Source organism: Seriola lalandi, unplaced genomic scaffold (genome assembly GCF_002814215.2).
Source record: "Seriola lalandi dorsalis isolate HSWRI2012SDOR001 ecotype SW California unplaced genomic scaffold, Sedor1 jcf7180002054553, whole genome shotgun sequence".
Taxonomy (NCBI): Eukaryota; Metazoa; Chordata; class Actinopteri; order Carangiformes; family Carangidae; genus Seriola; species Seriola lalandi.
In genome coordinates this window covers 1774927-1800560 of record NW_019525106.1, presented here as the reverse complement: position 1 = coordinate 1800560, position 25634 = coordinate 1774927, and the positions used below count along the sequence as shown (strand labels likewise).

General features: G+C 42.0%; 1 protein-coding gene across 2 annotated transcripts in view; it reads left to right on the top strand.

The window, feature by feature from the left end:
* The window catches only part of brsk2a (BR serine/threonine kinase 2a), a 162810-nt gene that overhangs the window by 110642 nt on the left and 26534 nt on the right, over positions 1 to 25634 (top strand). For both annotated transcript variants that reach the window (XM_087176421.1, XM_087176422.1), the window contains exons 4-10: positions 782 to 922; positions 11750 to 11866; positions 15943 to 15976; positions 16109 to 16177; positions 17763 to 17909; positions 22497 to 22528; positions 24795 to 24959. In XM_087176421.1, the coding sequence (XP_087032547.1) occupies positions 782 to 922; positions 11750 to 11866; positions 15943 to 15976; positions 16109 to 16177; positions 17763 to 17909; positions 22497 to 22528; positions 24795 to 24959 (705 nt within the window). The remainder of the gene's footprint in view (positions 1 to 781; positions 923 to 11749; positions 11867 to 15942; positions 15977 to 16108; positions 16178 to 17762; positions 17910 to 22496; positions 22529 to 24794; positions 24960 to 25634) is intronic.

Here is a 25634-nt window from a genome sequence, read left to right as displayed (position 1 = left end):
GCCAGAGCATCATGGCCATACAGTCAGGTTGACAAACTGCTCCCCTCCCGCCCTACAACCTCCACCGCCTTCACCACCTGGCCATAAGAGATGTGATGGCAGGGATGATGTGTGTATATGCATGTTTTAGAAGGTGGAAGAAGGAAAAAAAAAAGCAATACAAGTACTGTATATGCATAGCAAGGAACTATTGAGGATTTTCCAATATCTGTCTTCCTTCTTCTCTTTTGTCTTTTTCACTTGATTAACTGAGTGCTGAGACGAAGACTCTCACAGGAGCTTACAATGTCTGTGCTCCCAAATCCTTTATGTCTGAGAGCAGTGTGCACCACTTTTCCATCTTTTTGTAGTGTAATGCAACTATATCATCTCTCTGATGCCTCTCATGGGAGGCCAGAGTGTCTAGTATATCAGAACCCTTCACATACACTGTATTTTAATACACATGCTTCACTGTGACGGTAGGGACAGTTTACAGATGACACAGTAAAAAAAAACAGCCAACATGATATGGCTTTTGGTAGATCAGATGGTTGATCCTGGGTGTTTTGTCTGTGTATAATGGCTGTGAGAGAACTATCTTTCCCACTGCTCCAGTTTTTACAGACCTCTGAGGTCTGATGCTCTGATTCTTCTTTTCTGCTGGGCTTTTTTAGAGGGCTCTGTGGATAGCACAGGTATTTGTTCCTGTCCCTACAAGTAAAATCTTTCTTTTCTATGTGTGTATGAGAGTTTCCACTCATTTCCCATGTCTCCCTGTCTCTCCCTCTCGTTCTCTCAGGTACCTGGTGCTAGAACATGTGTCTGGTGGTGAGCTGTTTGACTACTTGGTGAAGAAAGGCAGGTTAACACCTAAAGAAGCCAGAAAATTCTTCAGACAGATCATGTCTGCCCTGGATTTTTGCCACAGTCATTCCATATGGTAAGTGCCATGATCCACATGCAGAAATATAAAGATGTGCCATGTCTCCATGTACACTTCGATGTAGGACAATAAAGTGTAGTGTTAAGGTGCACTAAGACCTAATATCAGGGCACTTGGAATTAAAACCATAAAAGCCATATTCATTATCTGCAATCCATGAAAAAAACATCACATACAGTTAAAAAGATAAAACAACCAATAAACAACCATACCCAGGAGGTGTAACAAACTCAATTTGGTTGTCATACAACATTGAACAAATAATGAGTTTCCAAATAATGAATTCTAAAAGGATACAGATTCTTCCTGAAGTGAATCTACAATCTAAATTTCAATCAGTTTATTCATAACTTCAAAGTGCTATTTAGTTTTCAAGCCAGTGATTCAAAATGGGGATTACAGAACTGAGAAAACTTTAAATTGCTTGTTATGAAAGTGCTTTCCTTTTTTTCTTAAAGCGTCCCCCTTTAACAGTTGAGGGTGGTTGACACATTGTCAGATGGAAAGAGTCAAATACACACACTTGGATCAGATACAGTGCTCAGTTTTCACTTTTAGATCTGAGCGGGAGTGACTTTTTTTGTTTGTACACAGTACATTTTCATAGTTATGCTCTACTCGGTGTTGAGTCCTTGTATTTGTTGAAATTTGCTTCCAGATAGTCACTAATGTGACACATTGTGTTTGGCTTCAGGGGGTAATTTAACTGTTTACCAGCTTGTAGACTAGAGGCAATCATATATACTTCCGAAGTCAAACATGTCAGCAGGGACTCATTTTTAGCACTCATTCGTGTGTGTGTGTGCTGCTTGTTTTAAATGTGTGTGTGTGTGTGTATGTGTCTATCCATTTGTTCAAAGCAGGGAGCCAGTTTTCTTTCCTCTCCTGACAATGTGTGCTTTTGCTCTCCAGTTTGTCCTCATGTGTCTGCATAGTGCAGAGCACAAGGACCATAGAGCAGAATGAGTTCAAGTGTATTTATTTTTACCTGGGTCACAACTAAATCTCCAGCGACTTTGCAGGTACGGGAAAAATGAAATGGGAACAAAAATATTCAACCACATTCAACTAATCAGTCATCAAGAAAAAAAAAAAAACAATACCCTGCACAAGGAGACTAAGGATCCATCTGGGTCCAGAAAATGCAATAAGTAAAACAGGGAAATAAGAAATCACAAACACAGTAACATGCCACAGCAGAGAAACTGGATTAGTAGCTGGTGCCAGAATATTTTTTTTTACAAATGGTAAGAGAGGCTTTTTTTAACAAGCAGCTTCACATTTCGGGCAAAAAGACTGTGTTTGCACTCTGCACAAATTGCATACCTGTGTTATAAGCGGTTATTTTAATAGTTGTGTTCTTTTATTTCTGTAATGTTTCTTTTTTTCCTTTGAAAGTTATACATTCCTGGCTGCGTTTAATATGGCACCAGGTGCTGTACATGTCAAGCATATTGATGTAGCTCAAAGTCAGACAAAACTCTGTGTACTTTTGTACGTGTGTCGCAACAGTAGCGAATGCCCAGAGTTAAGACCAGATCAAGGGTGCTACTTCACTTGCATTATTTAGAAGAATATTGAGGTCACTAGCAATTAAAACATGGTCATTATGCAGCACATTATTAGTTCAGTTCCTTGCTGCTCACTCCGCTATAATATTCACAGGCAGGGGCCTCAAATTACAGACATTAACATATCATCATAAAACCCTAGTGCAGCCTTGGCCAGGCCATGGCCGTTGTCTTTTCTCATTGACACTACAACTCCAAGCCAGCCAGTCGACTCATGATGAGAATTTATGTGATTCCATCATAACTTCTGTGTCAAGGCTATTGTTGCAGGAAATGCTGGAGAGGGAGAGAGACACAGAGAGAGAGGGGTAGAAAGACGGGGGGGGGGGTTTCTACCCTCCTGTGCACAGTGTAGTATACTTGAAAGTTTCCTGAATAGCTTCCTGCTGACGATGAAGGGGAAGCCAAGCCTGTGAAAAACAGTTATGGTATAATACTCCCTAGAACCTGGTGTTGAGTGCTAAATGCCTGGCAGATAGATTTGCATAATGTTGCAATTAAAAGGAAAGAATTAAAATGATTTGTCACGGAATGATTAGGTACTGTTGAATTTCAGTGATTTGATATACTGTGTACTGTTGTATAATATAATTTCTCGAGGATGTAATTACATTTTTTTTTTTATAGTAAAGCCATTGCGGGACCTGTTATACACAGTATGAGCTATTACATCCTTGTGTCAGAGTGACTTTACATTTCCCCGATTATCGAGGGATGAGGTACACGAGTTCAGTTGATTGTTTGAACCATCAAACAGGTAGCTGATGAAGAAAAAAACTGAAGAAAACTCTTGTATCAGTGGAAATGGAAGGAAACTGCCCTACCTAAGGGAAAGAAAGTCAGAAGTCTTTTATTAGTCAGTGTAAATAACTGACTGTGAAAAGAGAGAAGAAAGCATCTGGGACTGACATTAAGTGTGTGCACATACATTGATTATCACAGCTCTTTTGTAGTAGGATTCACGAGGAGATTTATCTCACCTTTCCTGTTTTGTTTTCTTGCTATCTCCCTGTCATAGCTAATCATTCCTCTCACTAACACTCTCAGAAAACGATGCCTCGTAAATTTATCATGAGAAGGATTATTTAGGAGTGTTGCTGCACCCTCTCGCCCTCCTCCCAACGTTAATTAGGGGCAAACAGACAGATGCAGCCCTTCTCACGTCCGTTCCATTCCCACTAATGAGATCTCAGCATCCCATCAATAAAAAAGAATTCCTGCAATCATTTCTTCCATTTCTACTTGTCTGTGCAGGGGGACCTCCACGGGCCATTAAAGGGCTCCTTTTTCTCTGTGACTCACCGTGCAGAGAGGGAGGGTAAACGCATGCTCCTCAACTCTCCTGTTCTGAGCACCTCTCGTGTTTTTTTTTTTCCCGCTTCTTCTCGTTGCCACATGCTTCCGTTCCTCCGCCCACGTTCCCATCCCCAAATATCTCTCTTGAGCCAGATGGATGTAAGTCTTATGAATGAAAGAACGTAGAGAGAAAGGGCTGTTTATGACTCAGTGTTTCCTCTGCCTGATTCAGATCGCTGTCACATTTATGCAAAGTTTTCATTTCACGTGGAGGGAGAGAACGGGACAAAGTGAAGCGCACAAGGAGAGCTGACGTGGGAGATGAGGCAAAGATAGGTGAGGGAAGGCTATAAACAGACGCGGGAAAGGAATCATCAGTAAAAGATATTTATAATGAATGCTGAGGCAGAGAGGGAAAATCTTCATTGTATGTTAATACAGATCCAATGTCAAACTAGCTGCCTATTCCCCTCTCGCCTCCAACCCCATTCCTCACTAAGACATGTGTTTGGATATCATTTGAAGTCTGCCGATATGAAATCTGCATGACTCAGTACACAGGGATTCACTGACTGACAGACAGGTCAAAGCAGAGTCGAGAGAACAGCCCACATACGATGATGCATTTTATCGATCTTTGTGAAAGTTTCCCTCTAAATCACCTGTAGCGATGTTAAATGTGAGGGTGAGCTCCAGCAGCACAGCGTTCCAGGAGCTGCTTCGGATTCACCTCGTCGCTCAAGGTCACAAAAACAGAGCGGGATGCTTCCCAGATATAATCATACTGTTGCAGATTTACCTGAGAGGGAGGTCCCAAACAGCGGCTCCGGCTGCAGCTTGTCAGCCCTGACATTCAACAACAACATACACATCTGCTACACAGTTGATACACTCTCTCTGGAGAAGTCGATGTGGCAGTCTGCCGTAACTGCAAACACGCAGCAGAGACACAGATTGATTGAGAGGAGTAAAGTGTATTTTCTTTAAACACTTGACAAGGGGGCGTGCGTGTTTTTACCCACAACTGAACCAAATTAACTGATGATGAGAAGCTTAAACAAAAGAGAGAGTAGCGTAAGAGAATATAATTTGAGTGTCGTTATCCGTGCATTTAAACATACCATAGAAAGCACTGTATGCTCTAATTTCTTATAATAAACAGAGTGCCCTATGCTTCTATTCTCATGTGGGAAGTGAAGGTATATTGAATTGATTTTTTTCTAAAGCCACAGTGAGGCCAAACCCAGGATTCAACCTGAGGTCAAGTGAACTAGAGTTGACACCTAACACACCCCTGTATCACCTCGCAGTCTATTTGTCCACCCACTCCCATGACACCCCTTTGATTAACTTGATCTACAATACACAGTGCATTTTCATGAGCATGAGCACACACACTTATACACTTTCACAGCCATACACCTCGACTATAACATGCTCTGTCCTCTTTCTCACCCCTCTTCTGTTTGTTTAATAATGACTTCGGTCTTTCCCCTTATAACCCACTTAACACCGCTGTGTGTGTGTGTTTAATTCAAAGTGACTGTGTGTGGGTGTGAGATAAAGACTATCTGTCGCATAAAGTACCTTCAACCATCCCACTAAGTAAGGCAGAGATTGCGAGTGAACCTTGGAGGAGATCCCCGTGACCAAAACACATAGCTTGATCAAACGTGCTCACACACACATTCAGACAGTCACACATCCTCCTTTTCCCTGACACTGATGTGCAGATTATTGCCACCACCTCCATGTGCACAAACAAACACCTGGTCCAGAAGTCACATTAAACCCACGCAGTGGCATAATCACGCTCATCATCCGTATCCACCTTTCTTCCTCTCACACGCACTCCCTCTGTCATTAGCTGCTTTGTTCAGCTTAGAGAGCCACATGCATCCGTCTATGCCGTCACTTTGTCATAGATCCACAGAGCGAAATAAAGCCAGCCACGGGTCTTTTAGGGATGACAATATTGCTCAAATTTTCAGCCATAGCAAATGTAATTGTTTATTAGAAAAGCGATAAATCTTGAGATATAGTACAGTTTTTATAGATATAATAACCAGTGATAATGATAGTGAATTCTATAATTGACCAATTAATATGACCAATCAATATGATATAGATAAACCATGTAAATTCAATATTGGCAATACGACCAAGGGTATTTAACTGCCTCAGTAGACACGGTGTAGCAGAATCTAAAAATTGGTTTAAAAATCTGTAACCTCCTGATGTATCGCCCTCATGCCTAAGCCCCAAACCTACGTCTTCCTCTCTGCCACAGTCTGTCTCCACTTGTTTTCATGCTCATTTTTGATATTTGCATTTACAGATTGGAGATACCAGAATTTTGAAAGAACAAAAAAAAAAAAAAAAATCTAAAAAGATTGTAACTTTCCTCAGACTAAATGCCTTACTTTCTTCACATTTTCTATATGATTTTCCCATTGCCCCCTCTTCTTCTGCAACAGTTTAATTGCACCAGACTGAAGAATTGACATCACCAGCTGTTCCTCTCTATGCATCCAATCCCTAATGTTAACATAACAGTAGTAGATGGAGAGTCACATTAATCTGGATGGATGGAAACCTGACTATTGTTTCTGTATAACTTCTTGTTTTTTTTTTTTTCATTTGTTGTCATCGTTCTACAGCATGCAGTTCATGTCATCTTCCATCCTCTGCATGTCTATCCCTCTGTCAATAGCAACCCATGCCCTCGTGGCTGTTTGTGAGTGTTTGCTGACACTCTCAGGAGAGTTTTCCCAGATGATAGTCTGTCTGTCTCCCTCCTGTAGAAAGCCTGTACTTATAGCCAATCGTCATTACAGCTGTGGTTGCTAACATCACAGAATGGAAATCTTCTTCTGTGTCTCCTTGTCTTTATATTTTCCTGCTACTTTCTTCACCTGCAATGCCGGTTAACGCATTGAAATAGAACCGGATGAGAGGAGGGATGTTGATGTTGAGAGGAGGATGGAGAAATGGAAATGGATTGGGTAAAATGGGTATGGAAAATGGAGCAGAATGAAAAGTACTAGGTTGGTTTTTGGTGCTTGAATTAGGCAGAATGAGGTGGTGGTTGTAAGGGGAAGTGTATCACAAGAAAGATGTGAAGACCACCTGCACAAGGGAAGTTAAATAGTGACTAGAAAAGGGGAAAAAGAGGAGAACAAGAAAAATAAAATAAAAACAAAAATGCTGTTAACTACTAAAATAAAGGAAGAGATGACCAGATATAAGATAATGATAGAGACGATGAGCTCTCTAATTCTGCACAAGGCATAGCTGACAATTTCAAGGGCAATTTTGCACTGCCATGGCACCATGTGTTGTATGCCTGATGTGCTATGGGTTTTTAATATCTCTGCCACTCCTTCACTCCAATGCTTTTCTGACAGCTTGTCTGTTTAGTCTGCCTTGGAGGTCTGCTGCTCATCCTATCTTCCCCAGTCGAACTCCTCTGGATTAAGAGCAAACGCTGGGTTGCACACACAGATTTGGCACAACAAAGCAAATAGTTTGTTTATTGCAGATCTAGCCATCATTGAAATCCCACATTTTAGTCACTGCATTACATGCAACAATGCATTCCTTCCCCAGTGTTGCTCAAAACCCCAGAGGAAAAGATAAAAATGCCCCAGATGACACAAGAAATGCTCTTGTAACCTGTCACTAGAGAGGCAAATCTTGTGTGGAAAAATAATTGTGATTTCCTCTCAATACTAATCCAGTTTAAATATAAGTACCATGAGAGGAGACTACTGAAATGTGTAGGGCACCGGTGTTAGGGAGCACTAAGCATTGTACCACAGCTATCCAAGCAAACTTTTTGATATCGGGACAAGAATGTGAAATTGAATGAGACCAATAATTACATGATGTCTCTAAGAAAATAGCACTTATGGGTGCCCTGTGGTGTTTTCTTAGTCATGTTTACATTCAGTGTTACTCAATAAAAACTACTGTGTGTATCCATGAAGTCTGACAAATGTGCTGAATGCATTTCCTGCTCCATAAAACATTTTCAAATACATTTGAATCCTACATTGTTTACATACATACAAGCTTCAACTTCACTGCCTTTGTTGACACATTGTAGATCAGTGGAATAGTGTGAAACTACTGGCAGGGTTGAATTGCATCACCTATTTGTACATGTGCGTGCATCCTTATGAAACTTTTTTTCAAGCTGCGTTGTGGGATACTTTTGTGGAGCATTGAAACCCCACTAGATATGGTATTATAATAATTCTCTCAAGAAAGTTTGGCACAACACCATGAGTGGACTACAAAGCATAACGATGATCATTTCATACACATAACCAGAGACAGGGGCTGCAGCTTCAGCTAGATGCCGTGCAGTATATATGTTAAATATATTGGAAATATTTAAATGTGCTGTAGTGTAGCTAACATGATCAGGACAGTCTAGTATATGACATGTGTACACCAATGCCAGAAATCAATTCTTTCTTTGTTATTAGCGAAATAAAATAATTTCAGGTTTTCTCCTCAAAAGGCATGAAAAGAAACCTTTATTATGTCTCATGTGTAACCGACTGCTTTTTACCTTTAACATGAACAAATGGTGTCCAAATGTTGTGCATTGGATTTTGTCACTTGGCTACCTTAAAGATGACAGACACAAATTCAACAGCAAAAAATCACCAATCACTTTCTTTAAGCAAACGTGTAAAACAGACCAATTCCATTAGGCAGCAAAACAGGGAAAAAAAGGCAACTTTATCTTTCTTGCCCGTAATTGCTCTTAATACACAATTAACCCCGTCGGCTAATGAACAATTTTGCCTAGCACACCCAAGTCAGCAGTCAGAATGTTGTCCTCTTTTGCTAATGCGATTGAATAATAGCCTAAAGCATTTTTAGTGAATGTGCTTGGTCTCTCTCTAATTGGGTCAACAGAAGCCTAAAAAAGTTAAAAAAGGAAAGATAGAAGGAGGAGGATGACACAGAGGTGTGCCGGAGGCTAAATGGATGCGTTTCAACTCGCAGTGATGGTTAAAAACCCTCACTCCAGCTGACAATAATGATACCAGGATAGCTTTAATACTTCATAAAAATGCAAAAACAGGTGTATTATTTCCCAGGCATGTTAATGTGTCAAAAAGATGCATTTGAGCCATTAGCGTTAGTTTCAAGTGTTCTGGTTTAGCTAATTAGTGCCACGTATTTGGTGTGATAGCAGGCATAACAAGCCGGTAATATTTAACATTGTGTATGTCAAATGTGACACCAAGGGGAAAAGTATATTTTCCTCAGGCTTAGAGAATTTAGTTACAAAACTGCTCATCACCATAAACATGTCTGGGATATTGTAGGGATGTGAGCCCCAAGAGGACAGACCCATTACAACCTTCTATAAAACACAACATATCAGTATAATACGTGCAAATGATCACAGGCAATTAAGAGCTTGGTGTTAGATTGCAAGAATCATGTCTAACAGCCCCACTGGGGTGTAAACCTTGCTCAGACAGCATGTAGACACACACATGTGCCCTGTAAATTAAACTGAGCAGCATCGTAAGTGGTTAGTGCACAGTGAACTGTGAGGCCTGTGCCACATATCAAGGGAGACCTGTGTAATAGATAATAATATATGCTACCATAATGGATGACGATACTCATCCTTGAATAGTTGCCCTCCTTTGGTATTTAGTATCTTTAGTTTTGTGTTCCCTTCCTTTCTTGTGTTCCATATGGGCCAAGCGTTGCACTAACATTTATCCAGATTAATTTCCCACAGAAACAACCTGTGCAAACAATACACGCACTCATGACATATAGAATATTTTTGGATGTGGCACACAGCTCCCAAATTTCTGGGAAGAAAAACCTACAGTTACATTCAAGTTCACTGCAGCTGTTGAGTTCTCTTAACAGCATCCACTCCTGCGTGGCATATGAGATATCCCTGCTGCAATCCCTGCTGTGCGAGCAAGATTACAGTAGCAAAGTGCAGCCTAATGTGTCAGTTTAATGTCCCATTACTGATACTAGGGTCCTGAAAACCAATAAAGATTCCAGATGCAATTTGTCCCCTTGATGTTGTTAGTGGATAAATACGCTACTGCCATCTCTCTTTTGTGCATCAGTCTCTTGAGATTGAGGCTGTTTTGTGTTTTACATGTTATAGGCCTGAGATTACGCAATTTTTATTCCATGTTTATGGGTCTTTCAAATAATGATTTAGTGTGCATTTTTACATCTGAGGCTGACATTTTGAGCGTACTTGGATATTTATGATTCTGTTGAGGCTTTGGCTGTCTTATTGGGGTCTGCAAAGATCAGGATGCTACCTCTCCTATGCTGTCAATAGCAAACCACTTTTAAAAACTGTCTGAAACACCAGCTACAGTCAGTGCTGTCATTGCTATCGCTTTTCTCACTGATGTCACACCAAATTATTAAACGTTTTCCGGGCCCTGTAGTCTGGTTCCTGTGTCGACAAAGTTACGAGTTGACCTCCTGTCATGTTTAAACTCCAGTCATAAGTGATTTGTAACTTTCAGCTGTCTAAAACATTTTTGTTGCCAGGAGAAACATTGTTTTTTTAAAGCTTTATTTAATTAATTCATGCTGACAAAGAACATTTTCTATATGGCACTGGCCTGCTGAAATACACGAAGGATTATACACAGATGCCCAGCACAACCACAGTCTCACACTGGTAGCCCCTGAGCAGTTCAATAATTGTTTGTTCCTACCTCGTGTGCTTTGACAGTATTAGTTAAAAGGCTAAATCTCAGGCTGCTGACATCCCTGCCAAATGATGGTTGTGTGAATTGATAAAGGTTTTAGCCTGGGGAGAACTGTTTTAGATGCTATCTGTGTTTTATTTCAATTATAGCAGGGATCACAGAGACTGCCAGTGACCAGCTGACAGCTAATCCCTCAGGACAGGAAACGAGTTGTACAGCAGCCGATGTCATCTAAGGTTAAACGTCCATTGTGATGAGGCACTCTTCAAAGGCAGACGCATCCAGCTATTGTTCCACTCCCCTTTCTATAATTAATCTGAAGAGAAGATGAAAGTCTAGTTCATGACAGTTCATGACATCCTGACAGCCCCGTGGCTCCGTAACTCTCCCCATGATTACAAAAATCATAGAGAGAGGTAAGCAAGTAGACACATATGTAAGAATGCAGGAAAGACAGATGGATAGATATCAGTGTAAGCACGCGTACATGTGTGTGATGTTCGTGGTGCTTCCTTCAGCCTTGGTAGACATAACAAGAATGTCACAGTATGATGCAATATAACCCTCAACCGGGGAAGAGGTGTTAAATGTGCGATAAAGTGCTAACGCCACTCCGCTTTTGAACAGTCTCTCATCAAAATTGAGATTTTAACCTCCGACACGGCAACAGCATACATGATATGGGAAAGATATTCCTTTCAATGGGCCCTTTTAAGGGAGGGAGATGTTGTCCGCTGGATATTATCCCCCCCCCCCCTTCGCTGTGTTTAGTGGTAATGAATGGCAGCTAATGAACACCACCTCTGCGGCTGTCTCGCCTTGACGCCCTTTGCTCAGCCGGTTTGCTGGTGGCTGTCTGGGAGATGAGAGGAGAGGGATTGAGGGGCGAAGAGGGAGGGAAAGAGAAGGAGAAAAGAACACAGCAGGGGGCTGTCACACCTCATACCAGCCCAGCACTGAGGTGGGAGCCCACTAGCTTCAGCATGGACGGATCAAAAGGAGAGGTGTTGCAGAGAGGACGGATGGGTAGGAGTGGGGGGGTGGGGGGCACGCGCTCAGTAACAGGTTGAGGTGCTGTGTTGTTCACAGCTGTGTGTATCCAAGCTAGATCCACAGGTGTTTGATAGACCTTGCAGCACACCTTTCATTTTCACTAGTTTATATAACATGATGCATTATTTCATGTCCCATTAACCGTCTTATGTTTCTGTCTCACGATCTTCCAGCCACAGGGATCTGAAGCCCGAAAACCTGTTGCTAGATGAAAAGAACAACATCAGGATAGCAGACTTTGGCATGGCCTCCCTTCAGGTTGGAGACAGTCTGCTGGAAACCAGCTGTGGGTAAGTTATATTGAAAACATTGTGATGCATGTCTTCTAATGTAATGTCTGACTCACACCCATGGCCAAGAATGTCCTGAAGGTAAAGATAAGTCATAGTAGGGGGGAGGGAGCTGGAGTTGTCGGTATCCAACAGAGAGAAACGGAGAGGAGAAGCAGAGAGAGAATGATGAGTGCAGCAATGAAGCCCTCTGTTCTCAAAGCCTCCGTTTATCGTGCAGTGTTGATCTCTGGAGGAGAGGCGGTTGGTGTCTCTCACAGAGTGTGCTGTCTGGCTGTGAGCGGGGCCAGGGCCACGGCCACACATTACTGCTCTCCATCTCCTCATATCTGGCGCTGGGTTTTATGATCTGGCAGTCACGACCACGCCAGGCCTATCAATCCCACAACGACCGTAATGAATTCGCTCGCAGGGAAAAGTCACTTTCAAAGTGTTTCATATATGGCCATCTATACTGCAGAAGTGTTTTTATTTAACCCTTAAGTTTAGTGAACAGTGTACAGGTTCATATGTCCATAAAAGAAGCGACACAGTTGATGATGGTTTACTTTTTAAGAATAAACTCAGCGACAGCGTGGATTAAAACAAGTTTTCACTGCAGCAGAGTTGCTCTCTATGAGTTTCAATTCACTTTTACCTGCAGTTCATACTTGAAATGAGATCTTAATATGTAGGCATATTAAGATCTCATAATAGGTAAACATCAAGCAAAGCAGCAATGTGGTGGTATGGACAGCCCATTAGCTGGAAAGCAAAGGGTGCAGCAGGGTGTTTTTTTTTTTTTGCAGATTCCTGGTGGTCTGGATGTCTTAGGGAGAATTTTGCTCTGTGGTTACACATGACACTGCGCACAGGGCTGGGAGATAGAGAGGCCCTGTGACATCTGTCCCCAGCTCAGACCTGATTCTGTCCAGATTATACCTTCAAATCAGCCGCAACAGAAATTACACACACTCGCATACACGCAATTCAGCGAACACACATGCGCACGCACCGCTGGCGAGGCTTAGTTCATCCCTGACCTCCTAGACCCTTTGTCCTCTGCTTGCTTGGTTGTCTCTCACTGCTTGTCTCTCTCTCTGTCTCTGACTCCCTCCCCCTTTTATAATCGCATGCACGCTCATTTAAGTATGTGCATGCACACACACAAGCATGCAGTTGAAACTGTTTCATAATTTTTTTTTTTTTTCCAGCAGTAGCACAGTGCCTAAGCTCTCATGACTCATCGGTAGAGATCAGGCCAACTGAGAGCTGCGTGCATAGCTATCTGCAAGTAAAATGTGCACGACTGAGTCATTCTGCAGCCATGATGACCACACTGAAGTGCTTGCTTTTCCTAGAAAGGCCATAGAATGCGACAGCTCTTACTCAGCTTTTTGCAGCATCCTGTAGACGAACTGTATATTTCTGCTCAGTCCCCCTCATACATTTACACAGTGCTAAAGGTACTTGTTCCAGGTAGGAACACAGCATTGTCTTACTCACACACACACACACACACACACACACACACACACACACACTCCCACACACAGCTAAGCAAAGCAGTTCTGTTTTCGTTCTACTCTCCGCCCCATCACCACATCCACTTCTGCTTGTGTGTGTGTGTGTGTGTGTGTGTGTCACAGAAATGTGCGTGCTCCACGTGTTTATTTGCCATTCCCTAATACATGTGAAGGTGCCATATGCTGCGTGTGTGGTTATTGATTATTCATGCTCTTCTGACTGTCCCATCTCTAAGTGTAGATATGACAGTTTTTAATTAAATGCATTTATTTGGCCCCCTCTCACCATGCAGCAGTCTGACACAAATGTATTCCATTTGCCACGGGTAATGGAGCTGAGTGAAGATGAGACTCGCCCCAGGTAGAGTAGGGGGAGCCTCGGAGCACATCCATAAATACATGCAGACGTACAGACATATATAGATGAGCAGAGGCATTGACAAACACGTACAAATATGGACCCAGGAACGCACACACAGCCTACTTCTCAGTCTGTCTCTGGCTGCATGAGCCCAGCTCCGAGTTCATCTGTGCTGGCTGTTTAAGTTCTGTTGCACTGATTGATGAAAGGAAATTATCTCGTAAGCAGTGAGGAGCAGTACAAAATTTTCATGAAGATGAGCTGCATGTCTAAGTGTCTCCTCAATATTACTGGGCCACACTGCTCCTGTAGGAGCTCATATCTCTTAAGCTCATGATACTCCTCAAACTGTGTGAGGGACTTGGTGAGCTCACGGTAAACTTTAGAGGGCTTGTTTGAACTGGTAGTCCACAGATCTGTCTCCAGTGCAGACACTCTGACACTGATAAGCTCTTCAGTGGAGATAAAGACAGCTTTTAAATCATAATTATCATTTTTTGTCTCCCTTTATGCTGTCGCGCAAACCACTCGCAGCGGCAGCATTTTGTCCCACTATGCGGCTATTTGTTGCCCTCAGAATATAGCCAAATTTCTTGTCCTGTCTGTTGACTTTATTTATGTGATGTTAGTGGTGGAGAAAGTAAATGAGCTTTAGCAAATAGCAAGAAAAGACTGATGTTATGTCAACCCAGGCGCAACTGTTGTTCAAAAGCCTGCATTTTTCACTCCGGTCAGAGAGAAGTGGCTCTTAAGGCTTTCTATTTATCTGTAGTATCCTAGGCTATAATCTGAATTTGTGGTGTGAGCAGAGAGATTTTTTTTTTTATCATAATGTGAATTTCAGGAAGTATGGGCTTTCATATGAGACCTGGATTTTAATGTTAGAAACTAAGATTTTTTTAATTTTTTATCTTTGATTAAATTAGGCCAGTAAACGCAGCAGGATTAAACAATTTTAGACAGTATGTATAGTTTAAGGGCTTACATATTTCAACAATTCTTGCTATAAAATTTGCCATATGCTGTACGTGACATGGCTGACTGATTTAACTGTGTGTTCTGATAAAGCAGGAAGCTTAAGGGCTTGTTTTCCAGTCCTGTGTTTGCCACCTAAAGCCTGTGCAAGTAATGAGTTCATATTCGTGCTGGTTCCAGCTGCGGCTTGTGGCCCTCATGAGGCATAACTAGTGCAAATCTGAGGCTTGTTTTTTTTATTTTTATTCCTCGCTCATCTGCATAATGCACTATGACACTTGCAATCAGGAAGGCAGTATTTGCATAGGCTCCCATTTGAACTTACCCCGTCGACGTGGTGGCAGTGTTTGTTATCGGCCAGTATTTTGACAGCCTGAGGAAGCCGGGCTGTCAGAGCTGGTATTCATGGATACACCAGACAACAGCCGAGCTAATGGGCGCCATGTTTACAGACTTCAGATTGTCTCTCATTAGAGGCAAATATCCCACTATTAGATAAGACTGAGCAGGAGAAGGAGGTGGAGGACGTATCGCCAGGCTGAGAGGTTTTGGAGGGCAGGTGCATGATTTGCTCTCTATATGCTGTGACATCAGAGGGGAAAAAACACTCTGAGATTAAAACGTTGTTTAATTTATTTGATTATAGATTGATGTAAAGCTCTTATTGCCCTATTTTATGTCAAGATACTGAGTTTGGAAATCTGGCAATGTCGGAGCACAAGGAAAAAGTTAAACCGTGTACGAAAAGAATAACAAGTCACTCCACAGTTGCTCCACTCATCCATAGCCATTGGCTTATGGAGCAGCCATTGCGAGGTAGCTCCATAAATCTTCATACGATATTGATGTGTCAATCTAGTCATTGGGTTTACTGTCAGCCCATCCAGGTGTTGTAAAGATTAGTGGGTCTGTTCACTGTCTGCTATGAGAGGATGCCCTTGAGTGAGTAAGCAGGAGGACATCCAGACACCCTCAGGATGTCTCAACTCCCGAAGCACATCTTGATCTATGTTCACTGGAGACATTTATTGTCTGCCTAAATTGTTCTTTTCACATTTTTATACAGGTGTGTTACGAGTGTGTAATGTTTGCTCTGTCATGACTGTATAACCCTGACTTACTTTGCAGCACAGCACTAGATGTGGAGAAGACCTTAATAACCTAGATTTGTTCCTTCTTTTCGGTAATTCCTCGATTCATTCACTGTTTGCACTTGTTTTCTGTTTTTCCAACAGATCTCCGCACTACGCCTGTCCAGAGGTCATCAGGGTAAGTCTTTTCTTTAACAGATTCATAATATTGTTTCTGCTCCACTAGCTTCTTCTTCTTAATCCTGCCCCTTATATTAAACAGCCCTAACACTTTGTCCAAGCCCGCTAACAAACACTCTGTTGTCCACAGGGAGAGAAGTATGATGGGAGGAAAGCAGACGTCTGGAGCTGTGGGGTCATTCTTTTTGCCCTGTTGGTGGTGAGTGTCAGCTTGTTCTTCACTAATTGATGGTGATTGGACTGACAAACGCTTTAAAACTCCCCTGTGAAATGTGGCATAATATAATTTTACCATAAAGTGTTGCTGTCCCTTCATAGCCAACAGTATGTCTAGCCTTTATACCAGCTGTACTTGATCAATAGGAGCAAGCAAATGAACCTTGTGACAGGACAGTTATGACTGCACCCTGGTTGTTGACTCGAGGTTGACCTCAGTGGAATAAGAAGATGATGGGAGCTTGAAGCCACCACAGGGCCTCAAGCATAAACTGAGGGTTCAGGGAGTTAAATCCAAAATCCTTCCATTTACAAGGTCTCACCAGAAGAAAAAAAAAGTTGCAGTGACGCCCGCAAGCTGATATTCTTGCGCAATAGAAGATCAGAGAATAGAAGCATCTTTTTATTCATTATCCTGTATCCACACACACAACGCTGTATCCATAATCAGGTCTATTCTCCAGCTACATTATGTCTGTGGTTCCCCAGCCATGCAGCCCCGAAGCTTTGTTTCATCAACAGCTGTACTATAGTTCCTACACACTCCTGCACCATGAATAATTCATACAGCCAAACTGAAAAGAAGAGAGCCCAAAATAAATACCAACGCTGACAGGGCGGCTTCTGGCCACAGGCCCTGTGTATTTGTCTTTGTTTTTGCCTCTTTGTTCCTCACTCCGTCTCTTTCTGTCTCATATGTGCGTGTTTACTTTTGTTAAGGACAGTCTCCCTTGTACTCTTGTGTTGCGTAAACCTGATGTTGTTTACCATTGTCTCCATCTTGGCCTTACTTCTCTCACTCCAAACAAAAGTTTGTTGTTTTTTTTCCCGCTCTCACTTTTAGACTGCAGATGAATACTGTCTTTCTCCGGTTTTGTCCTGCTGTCTGGCTGCGAGATAACCATTTGTCTGATTGTGGGAGACATGCATACTCCCCAGCAGTTAGGCTGCACTCAGATCATCTGTTATACAAGCTTGCCCTCTTTTTTTCATTTTTTCTCCCTCTACCCTTCTTCATTTCTCAGCTTTTCTTTCTGTCTTTCTCACTCTTTTCCTCTCTCTCTCTCCCCCCTACATCTTGTCTTCTTGTGGAGGTTGTCATTCATCAAACAGCCACATCTGTGAGGTGTCAGCTCGCTCTGATAAATGACTCTGATGAGAGAATGCTAAATGAACGAGGTAAATGAGAAAGCTGGGTAATTATTAGAAAAGCCCTGTTTTCAGCTTACCGCTGTTTATTATTTATTTTGCATCATGGCTGAGGGCAGAATGCTCTAATTGGAGAGTTGAACAAGTTGAGAAAGCAAGCCTGTTCTTTAAGTCAAGCAGGATTAAGACTCAAAATGTGGTTTCGTTTGTTCTGGTGAGCCTTGTTAGTCATTCGCATTCTTTTTTTCTTTCCTGCCCTCGATCGTCTTATTTTTGGTTCTAATGCTGCCGTTAAAACAAGTGCACACTGTTTCTTCTCTACTAAGTTTTTTTTCATCCCTGCACCTACAGAACATCTTCACCATTTGCTATTTCTTTTCTCTCTTCTCACTCTCTGCTTCTTGCGTGTCTCTTTCCAGGGCGCCCTGCCGTTTGATGATGACAACCTGAGGAATCTTCTGGAGAAGGTGAAGTTGGGAGTGTTTCACATGCCACACTTCATCCCTCCAGACTGTCAGAACCTTCTCCGTGGCATGATTGAAGTGGATGCTACCAAAAGACTAACGGTCAGTTCAATAAACAGACTAAATGATGACAAAGCAATAGGATTATCTTCATATACTTCTGTGTGCTTTTGGTCTTGGGCCCCTTCACTCCAATAGAGGGAAATCTTCATGCTACACAGATATCGTAGCTTCCAGGCGAGGTCCAAGAAAGAATCATCTTTAATGGCTGAATGGGAATGAATGAGATAAACCTTGCAGCTAGGTTCCACACTCTTGCAGAAAGCCTTCCCAAAAGAGTGCAGGCTTCTGCAAAACTAAATAGGAAGTAACTACATGTACAGAGCAATGGCCGTGGTTTTTGAAGCAACATCACACCCATATCTGATTGACAACCATGTGGCTGTAGGTGTAGTTATTACATACAGGAGGGAAAAACCTGAAAATGAGTGGTCTCTTCCAGTTTGAAAATGCCCCAATCCATAGGGCATGAGTGGTCACTGAATGGTTTGATGAGTATTAATTGGGATGAACACCGTTCTTACAAGGATATTCTCTCATTTTGGTGTTTTGATGGTGGAGTCCTGTCTAACATGTCAGTCCAAAATCTCCCATAGGTGTCCTATATACACAAACACACACCATATATATATATATATATATATATATATATATATACATATATGTATGTATGTAAATGTATATTCTTCAGTTATGCTTCAGTTGTTTTTCTTCAGTAGTATTCATAATGTGTTTCTATACTACATGAGGGTATAAAGTAGTCTTTGATCCTCATTATGCACAATTCATATGTTCTCAGTGACTCATATTGAATTGAAAGTACCTGTATTGTATCTGTATTGAATTTCATATCCGTGGTCCACGACAAGCAGTGTTTTCTAATGATGTCGTCAAAGCAGAAAAGCATATTTAGATGTTATTTGAGTAGACATATCAGGTCTGAGTTAAGCAAGGAAAATCATTATTCTGCAAATTCACAGCAAGCAGGGAAAACTTGTAATGCTTCAAGGAGAGAGTTAGATGGCAGAGATACACACTCAAACTAAAGTGGCTAATATCAGCTCCTGCCAAGCCAACTATTGTCTTTTTGTTTGTTTCTTCTTCCCTCCCTTGTGTTCCAAATGTATTTTCCTCATCCCCAATTCTGTTTGAGTTCTTCCTCTAGTACAGGGTGAGAATTCAGGAGAGGATTGCTGTTTGTGTTCTCTCCCTCTGCACTGTTTAGTGCACTCATCACAATGCCAGTTCTACACAGCAACTGATCACCTTGGCAAGGTGGCTGGAGCAGAGCACGGGAGCACAGAGATGTGAAGGGCAGCGAGTCAGGATAGAGAAGGAGAGGGATGGACAAAGGGAGATGTAAACAATGAAAATGGTTTAGAGAACTCAAAAGAACATACTTCACAGGAAGATGGAGCTGCCCTGAATGTGAAATGCAGGACAAGAAAAGGTGACTTAAAAATAAAAAACCCACATTTCCACCTGCTTACTGTATGTACACACCCTCTCCAGGTATCCATGTGAACCAGTTCAGTAAACAAAAGTTTTCCTGCACTTACCTGTAAGCAAATGTGGTTACACCACCTGTAGGTGGATGCTGCTGCTCCATTTCCCCCACGCCTTAGCTTATCTGTCACAGTGTCAGAATAACTTTAACTTTAACAGAACTGTGAAAGACACCAGTAAAAAAAGAGACAGAAAAGCTACAAAGAAAGAGATGCTAATTTGCAGGGGAGTTGACAACCTGAAGGTGAAGCCCTTCAGATAAGTAGCAAGTGTTGAAACATCAACTAGAAAGACCCCACCTCTTTGGTATGCTGTGTGTGCTTTATTTTTCTGTTCTCTCCGCCTGACGAGGACAGGTCACCCTGATATCCCCTAGATATGTCCACCAGCCTCCAGCGCTGTCCTCAACAAAGCGTTACACACGGACAGAGCTGCTGGGAGAGAATATGCTACCTGTCTGCCCCCCTCTCGTGCATGATGGCTCCAAACAGAGCTCTGGGGATGTGTTGTAACCTTACAGAATGTCAAATAGCCCTGTTAGAATGAGCGTTCTTGGAGTTCAGTAGCCACCGACCTCACAGTCAAGGACAAAGACAGGTACACTCACGGGTGGGAATGACATCATAAGGGAACATGTTCTTTTGCTATGGATCATTTATAATAATGTTGACAGTAGTTTGCTGAATCAAATCGACAGGTTAAACAGACCATAACTTCTGGCTGTGTCTCAAAACGTCTATTGTCACCTTCTGTTAATTAGATTTTGCTAGTAGAAGATGCACACAAGTACACACACAAAACCAAGGCCCCCACAGAGTCTGAGTGGGAGGGCACGTACCCAGGCTTAAGGGGCTTAGCTCAATAAAAGCCTTTCTCTTCATTTCCTGTCTGTTTAGTCGGGGCCCTGGAGGCGACCGGTACAGCCACCTCAACGCAGTCATCTCATCTTCTCAATTCAAATGAACACAGACACCCTGGAAAGATCTTCCTCCTCATGATCCCTGGCTAATGAAGGGGATTGGCTAGCTTGTTATATTAAAGAGCAGTTCATCACAGACAGATAATACCCTCAAGGGGACGGCGCAGATGAAGTACCATGGTTTCCGGAATGAAAATATAGCAAGTGTGTCTATTTTTTCATGTGTCTTCATAAGTGACAGAATAAAAGTGACCTCATTCACTGCACCCATGCGCTGAAACCACTAGTTTCTTTCATTATGACCATGCGTGACCCTCTAAATGCTTCCATGAAGAAATCTTTGTGTGTAGGGTCTCAGGATCTCGTTGCTTCTCTTCCTGATATGGGGCTCCCTCAGCAATAGCAGTAACTACAGAAAGTGAAGTTGTAAAAAAAAAAAAAAATTATAGCTTCAAGGCCCCCAGCCAATATGTGTTACAGATATATGTTGTAAAAGCTTCTTTTTATGCCTTATATAAAACCTAAAAAGGTAACTCAACATTACTGCTCTTGAGATAATCTAAAGTCTGCATGATAAACAAAGTGTGATTTTCTTTTATTCTTTCTCACGTCTTTTCCTTTTTAACTCTTAAGTTAAATACATTTTAAGTTAAATACATTTTTTATTATATATGCTTAAATATGTGATTTATGAGGTTTTTTTTTTACATGAGTAAAGGTGGGAGAAACTGCAGGCACTGCTACTCTGCTAAGCTAGGCTACTTAGCTTTTAGCTTTTAGGACTGTATCTGGTGTTACCTTTTGCACCTTTATGATTGGATGTAGTTACTGCCTTATTTCTGTGATATAATCCTAGCTACTAAAATGTTGAAGCATTAAAACAGTTTTTTCACCATTGCCTCACCCATCCTCACGTCTCTCCCTGCCCTTATCAAGCACACAGCATGACTGAGAGACATGCATGCACATGCTGGGACTTACACTCATTTGTATCACTGCAAGCTTGCTTGAGAATTAATTTATGCAGCACCCAGATAAAGACATACCCGAATATACACTCACACACCTTGCCAAGCCAACATTACAGCTGCATTCCTGGCTGCCAGAGTGAAAGCAGCTGGAATTGGTACTGTCACATTTAGAGGCTGATTGATGTGATACTGCATTTCAAAGCCCATCACTTTCATGCCTGTGTGTGATATCGGTCTCTTGCCTCCAGGCCTTCAATAAAAGTTGGAGAGAGTAGGTCACCCACCGGCCTATATCTGACAGGCAGGGTGTCTCTGTCAATACCATGACCTCTGTGAAAGCAGACAGGAATCCGCTGTAGTTGGTAACCACATGAAGGCATTTATCTGTGCTGAGGCGCAGAGGATCCAGATCCTCTGGGACGGCGAACACATCGAGACACTGATGGAGACACATACCCAAGAACTATGCTTCTAAATAAGTGACAATAATTAGAACTGCTATGTGTATCCCTCCTGTGGTTCCACAACTACAGCAGGAGCAAATTAAAAAGTCCCAGCAGTGACATTGATCCTGTTTTCCTCTGTGGGCAGTTAAAACACGGCAGAGCCACTCGAAAAGACATCTTCCTCCATTGCCCTTTTGCTCAATGTTTTCTCTCTCTTCTTCTCTTTCTGCTTTTCCTTTCTCTGCAAAAGCACCGTGCTGATAGTATTTGTGACAAAATGGCCACATTAAAAGTGTGATGACAAGGGTAGCATCAAGAGAGTGTGTGTTTGTGTGAGTAAGAGAGATGGGAAGGGAATGAGAACAGGAGTTTCCCTTTGGACCAGAGGGCTTGGCAGGGTCAGCAGTGTGTGTGAGGGAGATAATATTCTCTGTTTATATAGCTCCATGGTATCACCTCTCTCTTTTGTCTTGCTGCACCTCTCTCTCTGTCTCACTCTTTTTTTCCCCAATAACATTTTTTTTTCCCATTGGCAGTATTAATATTTGAAGGCCTCATTATTTACTTCCACCGTTCAATCTGGCCGTATTGTCCTGCTGCGTTTCCATTAAGCCAGTAAGCTCAAGGCTTACTGAAGCCATACTGCACCAGACACTTCTATACACACACACTGACTGATGATTCTGTTGCTTTTGATTCATTGCTTGGTACCAAAATGATGATAAAATGATTCAATTCAAATTGGTTGCTTGTGTACTGACTGTTTATTTTCTCATTTCTTTTACAGTTAGAACAGATCCAGAAGCACACATGGTACATGTGAGTACTCCTTTGTCGTTCCTTCTTTTCCACACCCCTCACTCCTCTCCTCCTCCTCCTCCTCTCTTACCCTATTCTACAGGGCTTGTAGGCCTGAGGGGAGCTACCACATGATGAACGACTTTGAGTTTCAGCCCTGTACACGAGAGTACCTTTGAGCGGGCCGTGACTCCACTCTCGGGGATGTGGGGGTAAATTGGTAGTGCATGAAAGAGGATGTGCCGCATATGGTCATCTGAACAGGGAGCATAGGACGGGGAAACGGGCAGGGATGCGGTGCAAGGTGAACCCACCTGACCTCAGTGTTCCCCACATTTAACTTTCATAACCGAGTGTACCCACCCTCTAAAGCCGAACATAAATCTTTTGAAAAAATATGTGCTACAGGTCACTGTATTTGATGTCAGAGTTCATTTAGGAGGAGTTTTTTTTTTTTTTAAATATCCTCCCTCTAATAGTCAGATTGTCTTTAGAAGTTGTAGCAGACCCACTGAAAAAGTAATTCAAAGATAGGATTTTAAAGGTTCCTACACTCCAAGAGCAAAGATGAATCATGTCTGGATTTTGTGAGTCCTGGACGGAGCGTGAGTTATGGTGTCTGTCGTGTACTGAAAGATCATGCAAACAGACAGCTAGGCTGATAAAAGAAACAAGAGCAGACAAGTAGAGAAGAGCAGGGGGAGGAAGACTAATGTAGTGTAAGTGAGGAAGATGCCTGACTTTCTGGCTGCCCAAGTGACTGGCTGAATGAATGAATGAATGAATGAATGAATGAATGAGAAGGGGTTTTTTTTGTCTGGCGAATGTGGCTGCCGCTATTTCCCAGAAGCAACCAGTCAGTGGTGTTTAAAAATGAAGGTGCAGCCATCTTTTCAAATAAAACAAACTACAACTTTTTATGTTTACAAATTCAAATCCAGCCATCCATTCCTATTGATAGTTTGATAGTTTTACTAGTCGGTATGCTTCCTTGCAATCTTTCAGTGGAGCTGTGGTGCTGAAAGGACAGCGCCAGACCAACCAGGTTCGCACATCATGAGCAGTGGACAAACATACATTCAGCTGCCAGTTTGTTAGGAAGGTAAAACTAATGCAATCTCCTGAAATAAATCCTTCTTCATTAAGTTTTTTTTTTTTCTTCAAAGCCGTTAAGAGAGCTGTTGATTCGACTTAATAGTCATTTTGGTGGCTGTAATTTGCAGTGTTGTTGAATTTTATCACAATATACTGACAGGTCCAAATTTTCTAAAACAAAAATTAACCTTATAACCTTGATTAAGGCAGGATTTATTGCAGTGCTCTTGTAGTAGATTGCATTAGTCTGTGCATTAGGGAACCTAATAAACTGGCATTTGCAAGTAGTTTTCAGTACATATATGTCAGGATAAAAACAGGGGCCCTGTTTTTATTTTCAGTTTTATATGCACATATTGAAACAGGGATGTTGGAGGTTGTGTGAGGTGATGGAAAGGTGGATGTTTGTATGATTTTAATAGCTGCCTATGGGGTTTACGCTTTACTGGGCTCACCGGAGGAAAAAAAATAGATGAAGGGAAAGAAGCAGAGGGGGTTGCATATTGACACAAACCTGTGTATAAATTTGCCACATTTGTAGAAATGGAAGATGGATGTGGTCTTTGAAAGAGACTTCTTCCAGAAATCTTCTAGAAGATGGTGTCAGTGCCTGTTCAGGCTTTCATTTTAAATCCCAAAGAATAGAGGCCTGTCTGTGTAGTCCCTAGAAACGGAGAGACAGAGAAAAGTGACATAACTAGGAGAAAGTCCGGAAAGAAGGGAAGCAATAATGAAAAAACTAAGTTTGCCATGCCAAGAGCAGTGAGGGAGATTGCAAAACTTAACAGCGTGACTCAGTCGTCTGTCTTCATCTTCGTGAGAAAGATGACCTCAGTTCACCCTTTGGAGCTTACTCACAAAATGACTAAACCTGGTGAAAATACGTGACTATGAAAGTTTCATAATTTGAGCCAGGGTCATAATGAGGTAAACATGTAGCCCCAGATGACCAGGAGGCAAACAAGTGCTGACATACTTCACATACTGTGATTTCTGTTCACAGTACATACTCATAAATCTCGAAATCTGCAAATTAAGATCCATAATGCCGCTCTGAGTTGTATAAGGTTTATGGAAATATTCATGTTGACTTGTTCAAATTTATTTAAGTAGCTAGTACAGTAGTAGGGACCAAACTGGCTGACAGTGTCCTTATTTGTGTTTTTATTTGTTATTGTTTTTGCATTCTCAGAGGGGGGAAGAACGAACCAGAGCCAGAGCAGCCTGTGCCCAGGAAGGTGACCATCCGCAGCCTGCCCTCTGCAGACGATATCGACCCAGACGTACTGGACAGCATGCACTCCCTGGGCTGCTTCAGAGACAAAAACAAACTACTGAAAGACCTGCTCTCAGATGAGTGAGTGAATGGAGGGGCAAACGTGAGGGATGGGGAAAAGGAAGAGATTTAATGTAGAAGAATAAGCACGAGAAGAATGGAAGGGAGTTAGTAAGGAGAAATACATTTTTAAAAAGTGAGGTAGTGTGTGTTGAAATAGGAAAAATGGTTGTGTGGGTGTGTGGTGTACACAATTGGCCTTGGTTTTTCCCCGGCTCTTATGAAATCCTGTGAGCCTGTCACTTCAGATGTCAGAAACCATAGATCACTTAACCGTTATCACACAACGCTTATACCACTTGCTACTGGATACATTCCCCCAAACTGATCTGAACTGATCTCACACTACGAACATGCTCCTGGGTCACACGGTTTATGTTCTGCTGCTCATGTTTGTATCTCCGTTACACGTGTTTGAGTTTTTCGCTCCTGTGAATTTGCATTTGTGCTTATGATACTTTGCCCCCTGTTTTTATTTATATGAGCATTTCTTTTCTTTTCTATCTCTTTTCCCTCTATTTTACATTTTCCCAGCCTCTCTCTTTTAATACTAAATGAACATTACTATCTCACTTTCCCCTCTCCCCATCTCTTCCGTTTGCCTCCTTTCTCATGGGAGCATCCCGTAATAGTGCTGGACTGGAGGAAAATCTGCGGTCTCCATCTCCCCTCCCTTGGTTCATTTTAGCTGAAGTT